The 25,596-nt window shown below is 37.3% G+C and overlaps 1 protein-coding gene across 1 annotated transcript in view; it reads left to right on the top strand.

The window, feature by feature from the left end:
• EYS (eyes shut homolog) overlaps positions 1 to 25,596 on the top strand; it is a 1,933,311-nt gene that overhangs the window by 939,002 nt on the left and 968,713 nt on the right. The window contains 1 exon segment of the mRNA XM_049873718.1: positions 20,514 to 20,638. Within this exon segment, the coding sequence (XP_049729675.1) occupies positions 20,514 to 20,638 (125 nt within the window).

Genomic DNA, 25,596 nt, shown 5'->3' with positions numbered 1-25,596 from the left:
TTGATGGCAATGGGTAGAGGTGGTAGTATGATTTACCTGAAGTCTTACAAACTAGTTAATACCTCTCAGTTTAGTACCACACACACGCCGTTTCCAAGTTCAACATTCACTCAGAGTTCTTCTCTGTTTTGGCACACTGCGTATTAGGTTTTATTTTGTCAGACATGCCATTTAGCGACCCTAGCTCCTGCATTTTGGCGTAGTCACTTGCATTTTGATGTTGTCACCTGTTGCAGATAAAAAGTAAAATGAAGATTACAGTTTTCTGATGTAAGAAATGAATACTATTTTAAAAGTTTTGCCTCTCCCAAGAAAAATACTTTTATTGAGGTCTGAGTATTTAAAACCTTGTTAGCTATCACAAGCAATGGAAATAATCCCAGAAAACAGTTAAGTATAATAATAGCAATAAATAAATAAATAAGATTTGTTTATCATATCAATACATATTCTATTATTGACAGTTACATTTTATTTTTCATGTTAATATATACCTTATCATTGTTAGATTAATTCTAATGCTCCAGATTAAGATTCCACTTATTCTGCATTTGCTTAGAAACGTGGAGCCATTGTGAAGCAGTCCCAGTGTTCAAATGAAGCCTCATGCTGTATGCTGCTCCTCAGATCCATAGTGAGAAGCAGCAGGCCTGCAAAGATACCTACCTGTGCTGTCACGTGTTACACAGAATTTGCTAGTACTTTTGACTTAAGATTTAGACTATTTACAGGAACAAAAACCAAGTAAACAACCAATCAAACAAACAAATTCTTGAAAAATGATGTGGATGCCCTTCCATACCTCTGCCCTTGCCCCTGAGGACTCTTTCTAGCTGTGACTCTTATGGCTCTTAAGCATGCCAACCTATCCCCTCTCTCTGCAGTTATTTAAGTAATAATCTTGCTTCTAGACATTGCCCTACATCTTTTCCTTGTTTTCACTAGTGACATAGTTTGTTTTTTCCCTACAGTGAAATTCACACCTTTGGTGTACAGTACTCTAGTTTTGACAAATGCATAGAGTTATATAACCACTGCCACAATCAGTCATGTAACTGTTGCCCCCAAAATTTTGCTTCTGCTACCCCTTTGTAGTCAGGCCTTTCACCTGTCCCAATATAAATTGATTTTTTTTAAATAATTTTTATTGTGCTTTAAGTGAAAGTTTACAAATCAAGTCAGTCTGTCACATATAAGCTTATATACACCTTACTCCATACTCCCACTTACTCTCCCCCTAATGAGTCAGCCGCTCTCTCCTTCCACTCTCTCCTTTCGTGACCGTTTTGCCAGTTTCTAACCCTCTCTACCCTCCCATCTCCCCTCCAGACAGGAGATGCCAACACAGTCTCAAGTGTCCACCTGATATAAGTAGCTCACTCTTCATCAGCATCTCTCTCCAACCCATAGTCCAGTCCCTTCTATGTCTGATGAGTTGTCTTCAGGAATGGTTCCTGTCCTAGGCCAACAGAAGGTTTGGGGACAATGACCGCCGGGATTCTTCTAGTCTCAGTCAGACCATTAAGTCTGGTCTTTTTATGAGAATTTGGGATCTGCATCCCACTGTTCTCCTGCTCCCTCAGGGGTTCTCTGTTGTGCTCCCTGTCAGGGCAGTCATCAGTTGTGGCCGGGCACCATCTAGTTCTTCTGGTCTCAGGATGATGTAAGTCTCTGGTTCCTGTGGCCCTTCCTATCTCTTGGGCTTATACTTATCATGTGACCTTGGTGTTCTTCATTCTCCTTTGATCCAGGTGGGTTGAGACCAATTGATGCATCTTAGATGGCTGCTTGTTAGCATTTAAGACCCCAGACACCACACTTCAAAGTGGGATGCAGAATGTTTTCATAGGAAAATTATTTTACCAGTTGACTTAGAAGTCCCCTTAAACCATAGTCCCCAAACCCCCACCCTTGCTCCACTGACCTTTGAAGCATTCAGTTTATCCTGGAAACTTCTTTGCTTTTGGTCCAGTCCAGTTGAGCTGACCTTCCATGTATTGAGTATTGTCCTTCCCTTCACCTAAAGTAGTTCTTATCTACTAACTAATCAGTAAATAACTCTCTCCCACCCTCCCTCCCTCCCCCCCTCGTAACCACAAAAGTATGTGTTCTTCTTAGTTTATACTATTTCTCAAGATCTTATAATAGTGGTCTTATACAATATTTGTCCTTTTGCCTCTGACTAATTTCACTCAGCATAATGCCTTCCAGGTTCCTCCATGTTATGAAATGTTTCACAGATTCATCACTGTTCTTTATCGATGTGTAGTATTCCATTGTGTGAATATACCATAATTTATTTAACCATTCATCCGTCGATGCACATCTTGATTGCTTCCAGCTTTTTGCTGTTGTAAACAGAGCTGCAATAAACATGGGTGTGCACATATCTGTTCGTGTAAAGGCTTTTATTTCTCTAGGGTATATTCCGAGGAGTGGGATTTCTGGGTTGTATGGTAGTTCTATTTCTAACTGTTTAAGATAACGCCAGATAGATTTCCAAAGTGATTGTACCATTTTACATTCCCACCAGCAGTGTATAAGGGATCCAATTTCTCCGCAGACTCTCCAACATTTATTATTTTGTGTTTTTTGGATTAATGCCAGCCTTGTTGGGGTGAGATGGAATCTCATCATAGTTTTAATTTGCATTTCTCTAATGGCTAATCATCGAGAACATTTTCTCATATATCTGTTAGCTGCCTGAATGTCTTCTTTAGTGAAGTCCGTGTTCATATCCTTTGCCCACTTTTTGATTGGGTTGTTTGTCTTTCTGTGGTTGAGTTTTAATAGAATCATACACATTTTAGAGATCAGGTGCTGGTCGGAGATGTCATAGCTGAAAGTTTTTTTCCCAATCTGTAGGTGGTCATTTTACTCTTTTGGAGAAGTCTTTAGATGAGCATAGGTGTTTGATTTTTAGGAGCTCCCAGTTTTCTGGTTTCTCTTCGTCATTTTTGGTAATGTTTTGTATTCTGTTTATGCCTTTTATTAGGGCTCCTAACGTTGTCCCTATTTTTTCTTCCATGATCTTTATCGTTTTAGTCTTTATGTTTAGGTCTTTGATCCACTTGGAGTTAGTTTTTGTGCATGGTGTGAGGTATGGGTCCTGTTTCATTTTTTTGCAAATGCATATCCAGTTATGCCAGCACCATTTGTTAAAAAGACTATCTTTTCCCCAATTAACTGACACTGGGCCTTTGTCAAATATCAGCTGCTCCTATGTGGATGGATTTATATCTGGGTTCTCAATTCTGTTCCATTGGTCTATGTGCCTGTTGTTGTACCAGTACCAGGCTGTTTTGACTACTGTGGCTGTATAATATGTTCTAAAATCAGGTAGAGTGAGGCCTCCCACTTTCTTCTTCTTTTTCAGTAAAGCTTTACTTATCCGAGGCTTCTTTCCCTTCCATATGAAATTGGTGATTTGTTTCTCTATCACATTAAAAAATGTCATTGGAATTTGAATCAGAAGTGCATTGTATGTATAGATGGCTTTTGGTAGAATAGACATTTTTACTATGTTAAGTCTTCCTATCCATGAGCAAGGTATGTTTTTCCACTTATGTAGGTCCTTTTTAGTTTCTTGCAGTAGTACTTTGTAGTTTTCTTTGTATAGGTCTTTTACACCTTTAGTAAGATTTATTCCTAAGTATTTTATCTTCTTGGGGGCTACTGTGAATGGTATTGATTTGGTGATTTCCTCTTCGATGTTCTTTTTGTTCATGTAGAGGAATTCAAGTGATTTTTGTATGTTTATCTTATAACCTGAGACTCCGCCAAACTCTTCTACTAGTTTCAGTAGTGTATAAGATCATGTCATCTGCAAATAGAGATAATTTTACTTCTTCCTTGCCAATCCGGATGCCCTTTATTTCTTTGTCTAGCCTAATTGCTCTGGCTAGGACCTCTAGCACAACGCTGAATAAGAGTGGTGATAAAGGGCGTCCTTGTCTGGTTACCGTTCTCAAGGGAAATGCTTTCAGGCTCTCTCCATTTAGAGTGATGTTGGCTGTTGGCTTTGTATAGATGCCCTTTATTATGTTGAGGAATTTTCCTTCAATTCCTATTTTGCTGAGAGTTTTTATCGTGAATGGGTGTTGGACTTTGTCAAATGCCTTTTCTGCATGAATTGATAAGATCATGTGGTTTTTGTCTTTTGTTTTATTTATATGGTGGATTACATTAATGGTTTTTCTAATATTAAACCAGCCTTGCATACCTGGTATAAATCCCACTTCGTCGTGGTGAATTATTTTTTTGATATGTTGTTGAATTCCATTGGCTAGAATTTTGTGGAGGATTTTTGCATCTATGTTCATGAGGGATATAGGTCTGTAATTTTCTTTTTTTGTGGTGTCTTTACCTGGTTTTGTATCAGGGATATGGTGGCTTCATAGAATGAGTTAGGTAGTATTCCATCATTTTCTATGCTTTGAAATACCTTTAGTAGTAGTGGTGTTAACTCTTCTCTGAAAGTTTGGTAGAACTCTGCAGTGAAGCCACCCGGGCCAGGGTTATTTTTTTGTTGGGAGTTTTTTGATTACCTTTTCAAACTCTTTTTTTGTTATGGGTCTATTTAGTTGTTCTACTTCTGATTGTGTTAGTTTAGGTAGGTAGTATTTTTCTAGGAATTCATCTATTTCTTCTAGGTTTGCAAATTTGTTAGAGTATAATTTTTCATAATAATCTGATATCATTCTTTTAATTTCAGTTGGGTCTGTTGTGATATGGCCCATCTTGTTTCTTATTTGGGTTATTTGTTTCCTTTCCTGTATTTCTTCTGTCAGTCTGGCCAATGGTTTATGAATTTTGTTAATTTTTTCAAAGAACCAGCTTTTGGCTTTGTTAATTCTTTCAATTGTTTTTCTGTTCTCTATTTCATTTAGTTCAGCTCTAATTTTTATTATTTGTTTTCTTCTGGTGCCTGATGGATTCTTTTGTTGCTCACTTTCTATTTGTTCAATTTGTAGGGACAGTTCTGTGATTTTGGTTCTTTCTTCTTTATGTATGTGTGCATTTATCGATATAAATTGACCTCTGAGCACTGCTTTTGCTGTGTCCCAGAGGTTTTGATAGGAACTGTTTTCATTGTCGTTGCATTCTATGAATTTCTTTATTCCCTCCTTAATGTCTTCTGTAACCCAGTCTTTTTTGAGCAGGGTATTGTTCAGTTTCCAAGTATTTGATTTCTTTTCTCTAATTTTTCTGTTATTGATTTCCACTTTTATGGCCTTGTGGTCTGAGAAGATGCTTTGTGATATTTCGATGTTTGGATTCTGCAAAGGTTTGTTTTATTTCCTAACATGTAGTTTATTCTAGGTAATGTTCCATGTGCACTAGAAAAAAAAAGTATACTTTGCAGCTGTTGGGTGGAGAGTTCTGTGTAAGTCTATGAGGTCAAGTTGGTTGATTGTAGCAATTAGGTCTTCCGTGTCTCTATTGAGCTTCTGACTGGAAGTCCTGTCCTTCTCCGAAAGTGCTGTGTTGAAGTCTCCTACTATAAATGTGGAGGTGTCTATCTCACTTTTCAGTTCTCTTAAGGTTTGTTTTATGTATCTTGCAGCCCTGTCACTGGGTGCATAAATATTTAATATGGTTATATCTTCCTGGTCAATTGTCCCTTTAATCATTATGTAGTGTTCTTCTTTATCCTTTGTGGTAGATTTAACTTTAATGTCTATTTTGTCAGAAATTAATATTGCTACTCCTGCTCTTTTTTGCTTAGTGTTTGCTTGATATATTTTTTTCCGTTCTTTGAGTTTTAGTTTGTTTGTGTCTCTAAGTCTAAGGTGTGCCTCTTGTAGGCAGCATATCGACAGATCGTGTTTCTTTATCCAGTCTGAGACTCTCTGTCTCTTTATTGGTGCATGTAGTCCATTTACATTTAGCATAATTATAGATAAGTATGTGTTTAGTGCCGTCATTTTGATGCCTTTTTGTGTGTGTTGTTGACAATTTCATTTTTCCACTTACTTTTTTGTGCTGAGACGTTTTTCTTTGTAAATTGTGCGTTTCTCATTTTCATAGTAGTTGAATTTATCTTTGCTGAGTCGTTATGTTTTTCTTGGTTTTTATTTTGAGTTATGGAATTGTTAGACCTCTTCGTGGGTACCTTAATATTTACCCCTATTTTTCTAATTGAAAACCTAACTTATATGGTCCTATACCGCCTTGTTTTCCTCTCCACATGACAGTTCTATGCCTCCTGTATTTAGTCCCTGTTTTTGATTATTGTGATCTTTTCCATATTGACTTCAATGATTCCCTGTTTTGAGCATTTTTTTCTCTTTAAAATTAGTCTTAATATGTTTTTGTGATTTCCCTATTTGAGTTGATATCAGGATGTTCTGTTCTGTGACCTTGTGTTGTGCTCGTATCTGATATTATTGATTTTCTGACCGAACAATTTCCTTTAGTATTTCTTGTAGCTTTGGTTTGGGTTTTGCAAATTCTCTAAGCTTGTGTTTATCTGTAAGTGTTTTAATTTCACCTTCATATTTGAGAGAGAGTTTTGCTGGATATATGATCCTTGGCTGGCAGTTTTTCTCCTTCAGTGCTCTATATATGTCATCCCATTGCCTTCTTGACTGCATGGTTTCTGCTGAGTAGTCTGAACTTATTCTTATTGATTCTCCTTTGTAGGAGACCTTTCTTTTATCTCTGGCTGCTTTTAAAATTTTCTGTTTATTTTTAGTTTTGGCAAGTTTGATAATAATATGTCTTGGTGATTTTCTTTTTGGATCAGTCTTATATAGGGTTTGATGACCATCTTGGATAGATATCCTTTCGTCTTTCATGATGTCAGGGAAGTTTTCTGCCAACAGATCTTCAACTATTCTCTCTGTATTTTCTGTTATCCCTCCCTGTTCTGGAACTCCAATCACACACAAGTTATTCTCCTTGATAGAGTCCCACATGATTCTTAGGGTTTCTTCTTTTTTTTTTTAATTCTTTTATCTGATTTTTTTTCAGCTATATTGGTGTCAATTCCCTTATCCTCCAGGTCCCCCACTCTGCATTCCAATTCCTCAATTCTGCTCCTCGGACTTCCTATTGAGTTGTCTAATTTTGTAATATTACTATTAATCTTTTGGATTTCTGAATGCTGTCTCTGTATGGATTCTTGCAGTTTATTAATTTTTCCACTATGTTTTTGAATAATCTTTTTGATTTCTTCAACTGCTTTATCAGCCAACTGTTCCTTGGCTTTTTCTGCAGATTGCCTTATTTCATTTCTGAGGTCATCCCTGATGTCTTGAAGCATTCTGTAAATTAGTTCTTTATATTCTGTATCTGGCAATTCCAGGATTGAATCTTCATTTGGGAAAGATTTTGATTCTTTATTTTGGGGAGTTGTAGAAGCAATCATGGTCTTCTTCTTTATGTTGTTTGATATCGACTGCTGTCTCTGAGCCATCTATAAGATATTGTAGGGATTTATTTTATATTTGCTCACTGAGTCTTATCTTGTTTTGTTTTCTTTGAATATACGTAGATGGGCTAGTAGATTGCGCTGTCTTGATTGTTGTAGCCCTTGACTCACTTATGTCCTATTACCAGCTGGTTTGGGCTGTTACCAGATATATAAGCCTAAGAGTCCATTCACTATTCTTGAGTAGAATCTGATTTTGGGTCCTCGAGTGTGTGGTGCAGACTGTCACCTATCCACCTAGAGGAGTAGTGGTGATAGTTGTGTGCACCAGATTCTAATAGCAGCAGGGGGTCGCACTCCAGGGGGGCAGGATGCTGACAGACTTCCCCCAAGTGCCAGTGAGGTGGCTGTGTCTCTATTCCTAAAGCACTTTGGTGGGTGGGCTCTGCAGCTGTACCTTAGGCTCCCAATCCATGTACCTCTACAGATTGTTAGGTGTCACCATCCTCAGACCCCTAAGGCAGGAGGCTAGGTGGTCTGGGGGGAGCTTCTTCCCTCAGTTCCCTGTTGTGGGTCAGTGAGGGCTCTGTTTAGTACACAGAGATATCAGACCTGGGAAACTTTTCTTTTCAGTAATCCACTAAAACAATTACAGTAAGATCCCTATCAGAATTGCCTTTGCATTATAATAGCCACCTTGTTCCCTGTAGGGCTGAAAGCTCAAGACTGTGGATCTCACATGCTTGGCTGGAGCTGGTTCTGTATTTTTGTCCAATTTCGGGAAGTCAGGGAAGGATTTTTGGTCCCTGGGTTTTTTGTAGCTGCTTCTCTCAGGGCAGGAGAATGGGTTAGGAAAAGAACCCCCCCCTCAAAAAAAATAAAAATACTGCAGAACACTTCACTCTCTGGCTCAGGAAATTCCAATGTTAAAGAAACCATCTGGGAAGGGGAGGGCAGAGTTCAGATATATAGGAGAGAGTAGCACCCGGAATATAGACAAAGTTACTTATCTTGTTTGGTGATGACTGTTTTATCTGAGATTCCCGAAGGGTGTGTAGCCTGTGTGCATTGGCTGGGTCGAGATTGCCCCCGAGGGTCAAGCCCACGTCCTTTGCTTGTGCTGTCTCAGAATCCGTGGTCAGTTCCTCTGCTCCCAGTCCAAAGCCCAGCTGCAAGGTCCCTGGCTGGGACGCCACACTCCAGGCTTCAAACCAGTTGCTGCCTCCTGGTGACTTCTCCTCCTGTCAGCTGCCTGTGTGCACTGGCTGGGCTTCCCCTGAGGTCACTTTTGGGGGCTAGGACTGTGTCCCATGTTTGCACCATCTCAGGATCCCGTGCTCAGCTCCTGTGCCCAGTCCAAAGCCCCGTGCCAAGGTTTTCTGACTGGAACACTGGCTCCAGGCTCCAAAAACAGTCGTTGCTTCCCCATGGTTGTTCGTTCTCAGTCTCTGTCACTCAGGTCAACTCTTTAGATCTGTGTTTGATGGTCAAGGTTCGTAGATTGTCATGTATGTGATCGATTCACTTGTTTTTCCAAATCTTTGTTGCAAGAGCGATCTGAGGTAGCTTCTACCTAGTCAGCCATCTTCTAAATTGATTTTTATAGAATCGTATTTGTTTTATCATTTTTGCCTTTGACAAATTCACGTGTTGTTGAGTTTTTCTTTCTTTCATACTCTGATTTTTAGGTTGAAGGCCAAATGTGGGAAGACTTTGGCATATTTATGTTTAGGAAATAATAATTTTAATAACAATAAAAATACTAGTACAAGACACTGTGCTGTTTTATGTGCATTAACTCAATTAGTTTCATAACAATTTTTAAGTGGATACAGTTATTATCCCATTTTATCAATGAGGAAATGGATTCCCAGTCAATTGGGTATTCTCCCTACAGGAGATTAGTGGAGAGCTGGGATTTACATCCAAGAAGCCTGGCCTGATGCTTGTGTCCTCTGATGTTCCCCAAATAAGATTCCTTTGCCAGTAAGAATCACCCAGTTGAGAAAGTCTAGACTGGATTCTAGCAATTCTCACCACTCCAAATTCTCCAGGAATGCCTTCTACCCAGATATGCCTCATTTTCTCCTGAGAAGCTTCAAAGAGCAAAAATTTAAGAGTGGTTCATGGCAATTTGATAAATACTATACAAAGACACAACATCTGACTCATTTGATTTAGACAAGTTCAATCTCCTCTCTCATCCATGGAGGTAAAACCATGACATAAAATTCAATGTAAAATTTAGGTACACACAATTAAACTCCTGATAGGATTAGTGTAGGGTGTCTCTTAAATCAACCTCTTTTCAGGTATAAAGAGATTAAACAAGCAAGTTGAGATAATGTACGATAGATGGAAAGACATATGGAGATCTCCAAGGAACCAGGAAATAGAAGCTGAAGAAAGACAAGGACCTTCCCCAGAATCGACAGAGAGAGAAGCCATCCCACAGAGCCGGCTCTCTGACTTAGGACTTTTAGCTTCCTACTCACTGCCGTAGAGTCAAATCAGACTCATAGCGACCCCACAGGGTTTCTAAGGCTGTAAATCTATACAGAAGCAGACTGTCACATCTTTCCCCCACAGAACCACTGGTGATGGTGATTTCGAAGCCCAGCCTTTTGTTTAGCAGTCAATTACTTTAACCACTGCACCAAACAAATTAAACTTATATTTGCTAAAGCCATCCACTTTGAACATTTCTCTTATAAAACCAAACCCAAACCCACTGTCGTCGAGTCAATTCTGACTCATAGTGACCCTACAGGACAGAGTAGAACTGCCCACAGGTTTCCAAGGAGTACCTGGTGGATTTGAACTGCAGACATTTTGGTTAGCAGCCATATCACTTAACCACTACACCACCAGGGTTCCTATTTCTGTTATAGGAGCACTAAATAACTAAGAATATGTACTGGGGATAGGGTACAGCTCTAACAAATATCTACAATGTGGAAGTGGTTTTTAAATTGTAACTCAAGGCTGTCAGTTTGCCATACTATGGTGGCTTGAGTGTTACTGTGATGCTATGCCACTGGTATTTTAAATAACATCAGGGTCATTCATGGTGGATGGGTTTCACAGGAGCTTCCAGAGTAAGACAGAGTAGGAGAAAAGACCTGGTGGTGTACTTCTAAAAGGGTTAGTCAGTGAAAACATAATGAATAGCAGTGGAATGTTGTCTAAAGATTTCCAGAAGATGAGCCCCTCGGGTTGGAAGACACTCAAAATATGACTGAGGAAGAGCTGCCTCCTCAAAGTAGAATCGACCTTAATTACAGGGATTGAGTAAAGCTTTTGGGACATTCGTTTGCTGATGTGGCACTACTAAAAATAAGAAGAAACAGCTACAAACATCCATTAATAATTGGAACATGGAATATCGAGGAAAACTGGCAGTTGTAAAAAAGAAAGAAAAAAAGGCATGCGTAAAGATCGATATCCTAGGTATTAGTGAGCTGAAATGGACACGTACTGGCCGTTTTGAATTGGATAATCACGTGGTCTACTCTGCAGGGAATGACAAATTGAACAGGAACAGCATAACATTCATCATTAAAAAGAACATTTCAAGATCTATTCTGATGTACAAGGCTGTCAGAGATAGTATAATATCCATAAGCCTACAAGAAAGACTAGTTAATACGACTACCATTCAAATTTATGCATCAACCACTAAGGCCAAAGACGAAGAAATTGAAGATTTTTACAAGCTTCTGCAGTCTGAAATTGATCAAATATGTAATCAAGATGAAATGATAGTTACTGGTGATTGGAAAGTGAAATTTGGAAACAAAGAAGAGGGATCAGCTGTTGGAAAATATGTCCTTGGTGATAGAAATAACACTGGAGATTTCATGTCAGAATTTTGCAAGACCAACGCCCTACTCATTGTAAATACATTTTTTTCAACAACATAAACAGCAACTACAGATGTGGACCTCACGAGATGGAATACACAGGAATCAAATCAAATAACATCTGTGGAAAGAGACAATGAAGAAGTTTGATATCATCAGTCAGAACAAGGCCAGTGGCTGACTTCAGAGCAGACCAAACAATTGCTCATATGCAAGTTCAATTTGAAGCTGAAGCAAATTAAAACAAGTTCATGAGAACCAAAGTACAATCTTGAGTATATCACACTGTAATTTGAAGACCATCTCAGGAATAGATTTGACATGTTGAACACCAATGACCGAAGAACAGAAGAGCTGTGGAACGTCAAGGACATCATATATGAAGAAACCAAAGTCACTAAAAAGTCAGGAAAGAAAGAAAAGACCAAAATGAATGTCAGAAGAGACTCTGAAACTTGCTCTTGAATGAAGAGTAACTAAAGCAAATGGAAGAAAAGATGAAGTAAAAGATCTGAACAAAAGATTTCAAAGGCAGGGTCAAGAAGACAAAGTAAAGTACTACAATGAAACGGGCGAATGCCTGGAGGTAAAAAACCAAAAGGGAAAAACACACTGGGCATTTCTCTGGCTGAAAGAACTGAAGAAAAAAATTCAAGCAACAAGTTGCAATATTGAAGGATTCTATGGGTAAAAAATTGAATAACTCAGAAAACATCAAAAGAAGATGGAATAAATACACAGAGTTACTGTACTAAAAATAATTGGTCAACATTCAACCATTTCAAGAGGTAACATATGATCAAGAGTTGATGGTATTGGAGGAAAAAATACAAATGCACGGTTTTTCACTGATGAAAACCAAGGCTCCAGTAATTAATGGAATACCAATTGAGATGTTTCAACAAATGGATGCAATGCTGGAGGCACTCATTCGTCTATGCCAAGAAATTTGGAAGACAGCTGCCTGACCAACCGAAGGAAAGACATCCACATTTGTGCCCATCCCAAGGAAAGGTGATCCAACAGAAAGAGGAAATTATCGAATTAATATCATTAATATCAGAGGTAAGTAAAATTTTGCTGAAGACAATTCAAAGATGGTTGCAGCACTACATTGACAGGGAACTGCCAGAAATTCAAGCCAGATTCAGAACCAATATTGTTGCTGACGTCAGATGGATCGTCGCTGAAAGCAGAGAATACCAAAAAGATGTTTACCTGTGTTTTATTGATTATGCAAAGGCATTTGACTGTGGATCATAACAAATTATGGATAACATTTTGAAGAATGGGAATTCCAGAACATTTAATTGTGTTCATGAGGAAACTGTACATAGACCAAGAGGCAGTCATTTGAATAGAACAAGGGAATGCTGCATGCTTTAAAATCAGGAAAGGTGTACATCAGGATTATATCTTTTCATCATACTTATTCAATCTGTATACTGAGCAAATAATCCTAGAAGCTGCACTATATGGAGAAGAACGTGGCATCAGGATTAGAGAAACACTCATTAACAGCCTGCAATATGCAGATAGTACAGTCTTGCTTGCTGAAAGCAACAGACCTCTTTAAAGTGTTAAAAAGCAAAGATGTGACGACTCTTATTTCTCTAGGATATATTCCTGGGAGTAGGATTGCTGGATCATATGGTTTTTCTATTTCTAGCTTTTTTTAATCGGCCATCTAGGATACTCCACTGGTCTCACCCCTTCAGGAGCAAGGAAGAATGTAGAAAACTAAAGATACAAGGGAAAGATTGTCCGAAGGACTAATGGACCACATCTACCACGGCCTTCACCAGCCTAAGTCCAGTACAACGAGATGGTACCCACTACCACCACTGAGCGCTCTGGCAGGGATCACAATAGAGGGTCCTGGACAGAGCTGAAGAAAAATGTAGAACAAAGTTCTAACTCAAAAAGAAAGACTAGACTTGCTGGCTTGACAGAGACTGGAGAAACCCTGAGAGTGTGGCACCTGACACGCTTTCTGCTCAGTAATGAGGTCACTCCTGAGGTTCACCCTTCAGCCAAGGATTAAACAGGCCCATGGAACAAAGCAAGACTAGAGGGGTGCACCAGCCCTGGGGCAGGAACTGGAAGACAGGAGAGAACAGGAAAGCTGGTAATAGGGGACTCAGGATTGAGAAGGGAGAGTGTCGACATGTTGTAGGGTTGTTAACCAATGTCAAAGGACAATGTGTGTACTAACTCTTTGATGAGGAACTAGTTTGTTTCGTAAACCTTCATCTAAAATACAATAAAAAAAAAAAAAGGAAAAAAGCAAGGATGTCACTTTGAGGACTAAGGTGCCCCTGACCCAAGCCATGGCATTTTCAATCACGTCATATGTATGCAGAAGCTAAACAATGAATAAGTAAGAGCAGAGAAGAATTGATGCCTTTGAATTATGGTGTTGGTGAAAAATATTTAACCTACAATGGACTGCCAAAAAAACAAACAAATCTATCTTGGAAGAAGTACAGCCAGAATTCTCCTTATTCTTTGGGCATGCTTGGTGAAGAGTAAGACCTTGAATTAAATGAACTGGCATAATAGCTTCAACAATGGCTTTAAACATAGCTACAATTGTGAATATTGGGCAGTGTTTTATTCTGGTACACATGGGGTCACTATGAGATGGAGCCGTCTTGATAGCTCTAACAACAACAAAAATGGGTGGAGGCTGGAAGAGTTTTAAGGTGCCTAATAGTAAAAAGTAAAAACCTAGATTGCCTTGAAGAGACTATTGGTAGAATTATGAAAGGCAAAGGCAATTCTGGTGAGGGCTCAGGAGGAAGTGAGGAGTGCTATATAGAAATGCTCTATCTTCTCGGAGAATACATATGGCAAGAGCAAAAGAATATTGGTAGAAATTTGAAAGTTAAATGTGCTTCTGGTATGAACATGTGATCGGACAATGAAGGGCGATGCTTTTTATGCAGTGACAGAATTTGTCTGAATTATATTCAGATGTTTGGTGGAAGGTAGAACTTGTAAGTGATGAACTTGGATATCTGGCTGAGAAGAATTCTAAGCAAGATCTTAAAGGGGCTGCATGGTTTCTTCTTGCAGCTTATAGTAAAATGTGAGAGGAAAGAGATGGACTTAAAAATGAACTGTGTAAAATAAAATACAAAACTTAAAGATCTGGAAAATTCTGTTGTACAAACTAAGGACATGTGTCCTAGAATTTTCACCTAGGACGTGTGTACACCATCTATTGTTATGGAGATTAAGCCTGTGATTGATGGATCTAACCAACTGCGACAGCAGAAAACCCATCAGCTTAGACTTAAGGAGACAGAGAAAAGAAAGAAAGGCTAGAACTCTGTATGCCTCTTAGAATTCTACAGGCAGGAAACAGGCCAATGGACTTACATCTGTTGTTCTCCAAGAAAAGAAAAAGAGTATCCCTGAAGCAACTCAGGGGTTAGCAGAACTGTTGGAAGGACCAGGGGATACAGAGCTATCTTGGTCTCAAAAGGTAGGGCCCAGCCTCTGGGGTCTCAAAGGGTGGAACCCAAAGTCCTGCTGGGTTTCAAAGGATGGGGCTATGGCTTCCCAGATTTAAAAGAGACAGATTTTTAGCAACTTGGTTCTGGAGTGTGGGCTGTGGTTAAGGGGGTGCCAGGGGGTGAGGCTGCCCAAAGATGAAGGGGTAAGGCTGCCAAGCCCAAGGGGCAGAAGAACAGGGCCTGCCGAAGCCAAGGCAGTAGGTTTGCCACTCATAGATGGACTAGGAGAATGGGGTTGCCAAAAGCTAAGGAAGCAGAGCTGCCGGCCCAGTGGGCCTGGAAGGTGGAGCTGAAGCCCAGGGCCCAGAAACTCCACCCAGAATCCAGAGTCTGGAGGACAGTGCCATTGCCCAGATGGTCCTAAAGAACACGATTATTTTCTAGCCTTCAGAGTTAATGTAATTTGTTCTGCTGAATTTTGGACTTTCTTGGTGCCCGTTATCCCTTTTTTCTCTCCAATTTCTCCTGTTTGTAATAGAAACGTCTAGCTTGTGCCTGTTCCACCATTATACGTTGGATACAGATATTTCGTAGTCTAGATTTCACAAGTTCATGGATGAAAGGAAATTTTGCCCTAGGAATGGATATGCTAAAGTCTCACCCACGTTTGATTTAGATGATTCAGAAGATGAAATTTTGAACTTGAAATTGATTTAAAACTTTTTGGATGATGTGATGGGGTGAATATGTTTTGCAGTGGCAAGGACATGAATTTGGGGGACCAAAGGGTGGAATGCTATGGATTGAATTGTGTTCCCAAAAAATATGTGTTGTAAATCCTAACCACTATACCTGTGGTTATAATCCCATTTGGGTATTGGTTGTCTTTGTTATGTCAGTGGGTCAGGATGGTATAGGGTTTGTCTTAAATCAATTTCTTTTGATATACGATAAAGATTAAACATGCAAAAGGAGATGAGGTAAGATACATGCTAAGACACGTGGAGATCTCCAAGAACCAGAAAACAGAAGCTGAAGAGACAACAGCCTTCCTCCAGAGCCAACAGATAGAGAAAGCCTTCCCCTAGAGCTTGCACTCTGAATTCGGACTTGTAGTATGGATTACACCTCAAATAAAGAAAACAAAAATCCTCACAACTGACTCAATAAGCAATATCATGATAAACGAAGAAAAGATTGAAGTTAGCAAGGATTTCATTTTGGTTGGATCCACAATTAAGACCCATGGAAGCAGCAGTCAAGAAATCAAATGATGTATTTCATTGGGCAAATCTGAGGCAAAAGACCTCTTTAAAGTGATAAAAAGCAAAGATATCACCTTGAAGACTAAGGTGTGCCTGACCCAAGTCATGGTGTTTGCAGTCTCCTCATATACATGCAAAAGCTGGACAATGAATAAGGAAGACTGAAGAGGAATTGAATATTGAACATGCCATGGACTGCCAAAAGAATGAACAAATTTGTCTTGGAAAAAGTACAGCCAGAGTGCTCCTTAGGAGCAAGGATGACAAGATTACATCTCAGATACTTTGGACATGTTATCAGTTTGGATCAGTTCCTGGAGAAGGACATCATGCTTGATAGAGGGTCAGTGAAAAAGAGGAAGACGCTCAACAGAATGGATTGACACAGTGGCTGCAACAATAAGCTCAAACATAACAACTATCATGAGGATGGCACAGGACTAGCCAGTGTTTCATTCTGTTGTATGCAGGGTTGCTATGATGATGACACCTAACAACACAACAGGCTCCTAAACTGGGAGAAAATAAATTTCTGTTTGTTAAAGCCATTCACTTGTGGTATTTTTGTTAGCAGCACTAGATAACTAAAACACCCCTTATAAGCAATTTGAAAATGAAGAACAATCTCTATTGCAAATGTGAATGTTTCACCCAGATTGGTCTCAGTCCCTGGGGCAATCACTGTGCCCAGATATTTTTTATACTCAGGAGCTGTGTAATAGTGTTTTTATAGGCGATAATGTAAACTGAAGATTCCCATTTTGCTCTTAAAATAGCATTGTTCGTTTCGAAGCAGAAATGTTGCATTGCCCTTTGGGCAAGGAAACAGAAAACACAGATAATATCTGCCACAAGTGCTCACAATTATTAAGTCAGGGTGGAACTATTGTATTTATGACAGAAGAGATGCAAAATGTTCTTTCTCTTTAATCAAGACCCATGAAAAATAAAATAATCTTTAATATCAAATAAAAAAGAATGTATACTGCAATCTTTTCCTGATGATTTAGATGTAGAAATCAATACTTGTACACATGCTAGAGTTAGACTAAGAAAATAATTTTAATTAATACTATCCAATCACTAGATGGATTAACAAAAAAAGCAGAATTACTTCTGGTAGACGATTAATTTTATTTTATTTTTCTCAGATTAGATGCGAATCATATGGAGCTGAGAGGGAAAATGAAAAGAAACTAAGATATACAAATCTTTGAAGTAGTGACTTGTTTTCACTGAGAAACTGAAACTACTAAAGCTGCTAAGTTATAGCACAGAAAACTAGTATTAACACTGGCCAGTGTCAGGATTTTGCTTTGTTCATTGACTAGAAAATTGCTTCCATTATTTTTCTTATTTTCATTACAATGTGCCATCTAAAGATTTCTTTATATTACATCCACATCACTTGGCATCAGTTATTCTGCAAGCATTTATTTCTTTTCTCTTATGCATCAGATAATATACTAGTAGTATTTATTTAATCCTGTAGTGATTTGATCACTTGTTCTGAATTGCTAAGGAGAACTTTTGGTTTCTTGTTTTAAATTATCAGTGTCTTCTAAACATTTTGTTACATTATCAAGTGGACATCAAAGCTACATGGGAACCAAAGGATAGTATATTTTGCACTATTTCTATCCCCCATCTCACCCACTGAATTTTCATTTGGCTGGTTTTATCTCCATATTCTGTTCTCATATATTTACCATCTGCTTGCTAACACTAGTACAAGGACATTTATCTTATTTATATATTTATCATGGATGTTATTGGTACTCAGCATTCATTCTTATCTATTGATTCTGGACTACAGAAGCAAGAGAATTTAGAACTACATTTTCTAGTCTCCCATGTAGATGTCATTGTAGATATGAACTGGGCTCCATCCATAGTATAAACCTACATGGCATCTGGAGGATCTGGATGGTGTCGTTTCTGGCTGTCTTAGTAGTTTCATCTGGTAAACAACACCATGGAGATAGGTGCTTTCTACAGCAGGTTTTCACTCTCTGGTCACTGGCTTTGTGTGTATTAAAAGGCAGAACCAGTGGGAGTGGCAGCCAGACTCTGCACTCCGGGGTTCAGTCACTGCCGTCAGTGTGGGGGGAGGCAGCTGCTGTGATTGTAGTGGCAACTCCCTGAACCCTGGATTAGCACAATGGACTCTTGGTCTCAAAAATCCTAATGGTGGCTTTTATGTTTTTCAATTTCCTCATCACAGCCTAGGAAATTTATTCCAGAGTCTTATCTGTAGTTCTTGGAGTTACTCCCACAGTTCTTTTTTTTCTGATAATTTTTCACTAATTCCCTGTTAGTAAGGCTTGGTTTTGCTTAAATAGCTAGAGTAATTTATGTTTCCTTTGTTGAACACAGACTAACTTATTTTCTATCCTAGTTTATTGTTTCCCACCCTGTGATTCAAAGTTTCGTAATGTTCTTTATAGTATTATACCCGTTGCCGTGGAGTTGATTCTGACTCATGGTGACCCTATGGAACAGAGTAGAACTGTCCCATAGAGTTTCTAAGGAGCACCTGGTGGATTTAAACTGCTCACCTTTTGTTAGCAGCCATAGCTCTTAACCACTACACCACCAGGTTTTCCTTGTAGTATTATAGCAAGTGAAAAACTACATTTATTATTTTAATTGTATAAAATATTATGAAATGTTTCATGCAATCAAAAGAATATACAGTGCATTTTTATTATATAAGGAATGATATAATGAACACTTGGGCACTTTCCATGTTTCTAGGAATAGAATATTAACAATAATTCTAGTCTCCTCTATATCCCTCCTGAGCGTTTTAATATCCCCTATCCTGTAATGACTATTCTAAATTTTATCTTAAACATTCCCTTGGTAATCCTTAGAGCTTTATTATATATGTATACTTATCTAAACAATGTTATTAAGTAATGTATGTACTTGATTTTTATAAGAATACTTATCAGAATGTAAGTTTTTATGTTCAACAATATATTCATGAGACTAAATTTTTTTTATCCTGTAATGACTATTCTAAATTTTATCTTAAACATTCCCTTGGTAATCCTTAGAGCTTTATTATATATGTATACTTATCTAAACAATGTTATTAAGTAATGTATGTACTTGATTTTTATAAGAATACTTATCAGAATGTAAGTTTTTATGTTCAACAATATATTCATGAGACTAAACTATGTGAGTGACTGGTAGTAGTAGCTTTTTGCAAGCCCTGCAAAATAATCTTCTTTTCTGTATCATCACCTTTTATACTCTCCATAGTAGACAACCCTACAGAATCACCTCAGCATATGAAAGAGCTTTGCAAAGTGGAAAGAGTCTTGGATGAGTAGTTGATAAAATAATCAACCTATTTATGAATACTCTGTCATGTCTTTTACACTTAGCAGGGTTCATGTTTCTTTTTATAGTTCAATGTTGCATTAAATAATTTCTAAGCTCCCCAAAATACTTATTTAATTGTTCTTTTGTAAGTTATTAGGGAAGAGAAATGAGAAATACATTGCTAAGTAGGGGCCACAGTAAGATGTGCCTTTCTTCATAACTTGGGTTCCGTTTAATGCTGTTGGATCATACACAGAAAAACAAAGACTGGTTGGAAAATGTTACAATCATAGTAGGTATTGTTAATCAGTGAGTGGTAACAGCTGCCTTTAAATACATGTGTCCCTATAGACAGTGGTATATTTATGTTAATATGATACTGCAGTTAGCAAGTGCTTAAATATGTTAAGATTCATTATAAATAGTTTCTTATAGAATAGAACCAATGATTTGCAAAAATGTTCCCAAATGTATGTGTAATAAATCATAGCTAAAATATTAACTTGTGGAGAGCTTAGCAATGTTGGCAGTAGGTTGGTGATGAAAACGATGACATGTTGGTAAAAGCAAACAGAATACACCATACACACACACACACACACACACACACATACATACAGTGTTTTGGCGTGGAAAACTAGATCATAATGTTTAAGGAGCGTTCTTATAGCCAATGGTGAGCTGAACACAAACATAAGATGTTATATGCTATGGAATGACACCTTAAGAAATGCTAAGTATTAACTACTGCAAGTATTACAAGAAAACAATGGATATCTACAAATCTATAGAGGGTTCTTTCCTTCTAATTTAAGATTCATATTTCATTAGCATTACAGATTGTGTCTATTCTATTGCCTTCAATGTATTTATTCCAAGGTAAGATATGTAAAGATGTTTGCATGTGCAATATAAAATGCCACTATGGGTAAAAGCCTGAGCTTTGTTTTTACATTAGTAGATTCCATTTCCACATAACTGTGATATCAGGGAAAATTATATGTCTTCTCTGAATTTAATTTTCTCATTTATTAAATGGAGATAGTAATAGGAGCTACCTGATAGAACACTTATGAAGAGAACCTGAGGTAATTTATATAAAACATTTAGCACCATTATAGCAAATAATAAGAGCCAAAATATAAGTTATTATTGTCTTTGTTATTATTTTTATTATACAGTGGAATAGCAGCTTTGTTACTTTGTTTAACAGGATGGTCAGGACATCACTGTGAGAGAGAACTTGATGAGTGCATTCCCAACTCATGTATTCATGGAATATGCATAGAAAATGAACCTGGCTTTGTCTCAACCTGTTTTTGCATACCAAGATTTGAGGTAAAGATTGTCATTGTTGTGATCACTAGTTTTTCATTATTAATTAAAAAGCAATTAATTAATAATATATGTATACTCACACATACATGTGTTTAGTAATAAGGTCATTGAAGTTCATTTTCGGTCCTCTTCTTTTTTCTGTCTTTACACGCTACACTTTTCTTAGCATTCTCCTTCTGCTTCTTGTCCATACATCTATTGTAACACTGAGCAGAACTCACACTCTGTTGAACATAAAAGTAAAGAGATTTATTTGGGGAACGGAAACAGCCAGGCTGGGGAAACAGTGCAATGTGAGATTACGAAGTGTTCCAATATTCTGAGGGAGAGATAAGCTTTCTATAGAGAAAAGTGGGGAAGGGAGTACATGACTACAATCATGGAAGCTTCGGGTGATGTATAGTAACAAGACAATAAAATTTTATAAAGTTAGCTAACATAGACTTCTTTGAGCCAACCTAGCAAACAATTTTCCAAATTATCTACATGTACATTCTTCCTGGTGCCTGCTGCTCAAACATTCTCCCAGTTGGATAAATATTTCTTCATAAACCGTATTCTTGCCTCCACCATTGTTTGCTGAGGACAGTTAAAGTTTTACAAGAAGTCACCAGACTCTAAATTGCAGGTTTTATTTTTAGGAAGGCAGAAAAGAGGATTTAAGGCAAGCTAAAGTTTAATTCAAGAAAAATGGAGCTTTGATTCAGATTTGGGTCAGTCATTTTTAATCATGCCAAGTGCCTAGTTTTAGTCCTCATACACATTACATAAAACCTCAGCCTTTCAGAGAAAAGCATACTTATAAATTCATCCATGCTCAGGGGCAGGTAACTTAATGTATTGTCCTTTAATGTCTTAATGCATTTGGAAGGAGGATGGAGTGGAGGAATTAATGTTGTCAGGGTCTTGGCAGAGCCTCTATCTTGCCCAGGACATAAGTACTACCTCCAGGGTTGGCATCAGAGGACTGTGTGTCCAAGGAGGATGAATCTGCTTCCTTGGCAGATTCAAGCTGGTCTAAATTCCATTAACATTAAAATAAACTTCCCCTTGGTAGAAATATCTCTATTAAAAGATAGCTTTTGACCACAGTCCCTTAATAACCTGACCACAGACATGAATACAGTAAGGGAAGAACAATTGACTATACTGGGCTGTCATAAACTTTAAATATACATTTATAAATATTATTGGTAGGTGGGCTAGCCTTAATGCAGATTAAGGCAAATAATTAGAGAGGAGATACAGTCAGATGACACAGTGGAAAATAAAAAAAATCAGACTTCAAGGAAAGGTGAGGCCTGATCAGTGCCTATGGAACAAGCATAAGTATGAATGGTGCTGGAGACTCCTCAGAGCTGGATGATCAGAAAGGAAAAGTTAGAAACAGGGATCTCAGGATGTGGTTAAGGAATTGAACAGAAAACATGGTCAATAACCTGTGGTCAAAACAAAGGAATTTGAAAAGGCAGTTGTGAAAGAGCCTAGGGGAAAATTAGATGCTCTTCTCTATTGTAGAGATATGACAGATCTTGCAGGTAGCCTCTCCAGTAGCAGTCCTCCCTGGGGCCTTCACAGGGCTCATTTTTATGGGAGGGATATGGATGAGCTAAAACAGGACTAACATCATCCTTTCCTTGAGCATCCTCCAATCCTAGATTTTCCCTTACTGATCCCAGAGGGATGAATCTTTGAGGAAGTTCAGGTGCTCTGACATGGGAGGTATTTAACCTTATGGCACTTCAGATTACACCAATAATGACTTCTTTGAAGAATAAGTAGAAAGAGAAAAAGATTGAGAAATATCCTTTATTTAACTATATCCATCAGCCGATGCAACCTGATACATGGAAATCTAAGCTCACTGAAGGAGCCCTTGGTTAAGTCCTCAGCTGCTAACTGAAGGGCCGGTGGTTCAAACCCATCAGCCTCTCTATGAGAAAAAGATGTGGCAGTCTGCTTCTGTAAGGATTTATAGCCTTGGAAATACTATAGGGCAGTTCACTCTGCCCTATAAGGCCACTGTGAGTTGGAATCGACTCAGTGGAAATTGGTTTGGTTTTTGGTTTAGGGAAACTCACTAAAATAACATATAAAGTAAATGCTAACTTTGCAGAAGACAGGTTTTTATTAAACACAAATAATTCACTATCAAATATCCCTAAAATTCTTTTCAAACATTTTTAAATACTTGTTATAGTTTAATAATACCACAGGTCTACTGAGTAAAAGGAACATTATAAATGTAATATATCTATATTTTAGTAAGACATTTACTGAATTAATTTCTACTGGACTTTTTTTATTACTAGTCTCTCAAGTCCTTAAAAACTAAAATAAAACTTAACTTATTATAGTAAGAGATAATATCTAGGAAAAAGCTATAAAAAATAAGAACAATACAACTTTTATTAATGCACTATTATGTTCTTAAAAAAAGTAAAGATAAAGGAAATTTAGATTATTTAAAAGAAAATTTAAAATTAAATGCCATAGTTATCAATGTTACAGTAGTATATAGGCATTTCAACTAGATATTCCTAAAGATACACCCTTGAAAATAGCAAGTAAATTATTAATTGTAATAGAAAAAAATTTGCTGGTATATATGAATATTTTCATTGAATTGGAAACCCTGGTGGCGTAGTGGTTAAGTGCTACGGCTGCTAACCAAACAGCTGGCAGTTCGAATCTGTCAGGCGCTCCTTGGAAACTCTATGGGGCAGTTCTACTCTGTCCTATAGGGTCGCTATGAGTCGGAATTGACTCAACGGCATTGGGTTTGGGTTTTTCGGGGTTTTGTTTGAATTATAGAAATATTAGAATAAAATTAGATTTACTAAAATAAAATTATGGAATGACTGATACCTTTTGAAAATAGTAATGAGTAAGATTCACGAAAAAGTGTTTTTTAGGTTCCATTTCTCTTTCCCCAAAATAATATCCAAAGTAAATGAAATATAAAAACAGTACAAATCACAATCATGGTGAAATGTCAAAATTTATTGGTACTATAAGTTCTTTATAAAGAATGTTATTCCCAGGAAAATACAGAAACTGAGAGAGGCTTGAAAAGCAAAGCAGTTAGGATTAGAAAGCAAGGACATTGATTCTCATTAGGGCTAAAGATTAAACGTGCACTAGCATTTAGATGAACATAAAAGCAGTATGGCTAAACAAGAGTCCACAACTCACAAGGGGTAAGCCACAATGCCAAGTTTATAGTAAACTAAGTAAGCAGAGGCTGATATTGGACATTCTAGCACAAGAATATATGGGAAGTGACAAAACGTTGCTTCAATTATCACATTCTAATTCAATAATTTCCTTATTTCTCTGTCCACCCTGAAGTGCATGGATGATGCTGGCGATTATAGTATTCCTAACCCTAGTGGCATAGTGGTTAAGAGCTGCCACTGCTAACTGAAAGACTGGCAGTTGAAGTTCACTAGGTGCAGTTCTGCTCTATTCTATAGGGTCGCTATGAATTGGTATCCACTTGATAGCAAGAGGTTTGGTTGTTTTTTGGTTTAAGAGCACTATAGACAATACATATGTGTTGATTTTGGTCATCATTGTTGTAATTGTTTTAAGGATAAAAGGAGTTCATCCTTAAATATATTAAGGAAATATACATAAATTGATTATTAATAATTGCATATTGTTAATTTACTACATTTATATTATAAATATTATATTGCTATATTTAATAAGGAAAATAGATTTTTTAATCATATAATTTAATGTATAATTTTAAAACCTGATTTCTTTATTCTAGTTGGGCTTCTCTGGTATCTCATCTTGAATGATTGCTAGAGCCCCTGATGGGAATCTTTATAAGACACTAATTTGACTGACAAATTCTCCATTAGTATTTGTTGGATTGATAATTATGCACTTTCCTTGCATGTATGCTCTAATTATACACCTGGAACAGTACCACATGCAATCAGTGTTAAAAGACATTAAGATATTTCAAACAATTGGGAATATGCTAATATTGGCTATCCGATTATAACTTGAAGCAACAAAACTTAATACAAACCATTAAGGCATTGGGTTTCTGATTATAACTTGAAACAACAAAATTTAATACAAACCATTAAGCCCTTCGCCTAAATAATTTGTAGCAATTCTTTCCATATTAAGTCTATTTATAGCAACCAAAACTTATCTCCTGAACTTCAGATAGATGCCACATTCTTTTATATTTCTTTTTATTTAAGCTATTTTAGACTTTCACTAATTAGATTGTCATATAAAATTGTTAACTCAGCTGCAGGATATTAATATTACTACAATTATTCTTTGTTTGATAATAAACAGTTTCATGGGACATGAACATCCCCTGCTGGTAGGGGGAGGAACACTATTTTTTTCTTTATTTCTGAGAATTAATTTTTAGTAGATAATATTAAAGACCTGGACTCTCAGGTTTTTCTTAATATTTAGATCTGTGACACTCTCCGACAAGATGATAATTAGTGTGGATTATTCTTTTTAACAGATTTAATTGAAAAAGTGAGTCAAAACAGCATTAAAGTCTTTACATTATTCTGCAATTCAAACTCTCTGTAAAAAGAACTTTGATGACAGAACACAATTTATTGAACATCCTAGACCTGCTAAAAAATTCAAGACAAATGATCTCCCTCTTTTTAATTTGATCAACACTGCTCATTTCTTCCTCAGTAAATGAATTCCACCAAATAAGATTGATCCATACATTAACCGATGGCTGTCAATGGCTCATACTTATTGTGTTTTGCAAACGATAGCAGTCAATAAAAATGCTAATTGCATTCTTTAAATTAAAACATAGATCTTTTTGTAGGGTAGAAACTGTATTTGTATTAAACAAAATTAAAAAACAAAGAGAAGAAACTATTTTCTGCATGAGAAAAAAGTAAAAATGTACTGTTAATTCTAGGATTGTCTATTTGCAATATCTAGTTTTT

Source organism: Elephas maximus, chromosome 1 (assembly GCF_024166365.1).
Source record: "Elephas maximus indicus isolate mEleMax1 chromosome 1, mEleMax1 primary haplotype, whole genome shotgun sequence".
Lineage (NCBI taxonomy): Eukaryota > Metazoa > Chordata > Mammalia > Proboscidea > Elephantidae > Elephas > Elephas maximus.
The sequence above is the reverse complement of the archived record's forward strand: the minus strand, read 5'-3'. Positions and strand labels throughout refer to the sequence as shown.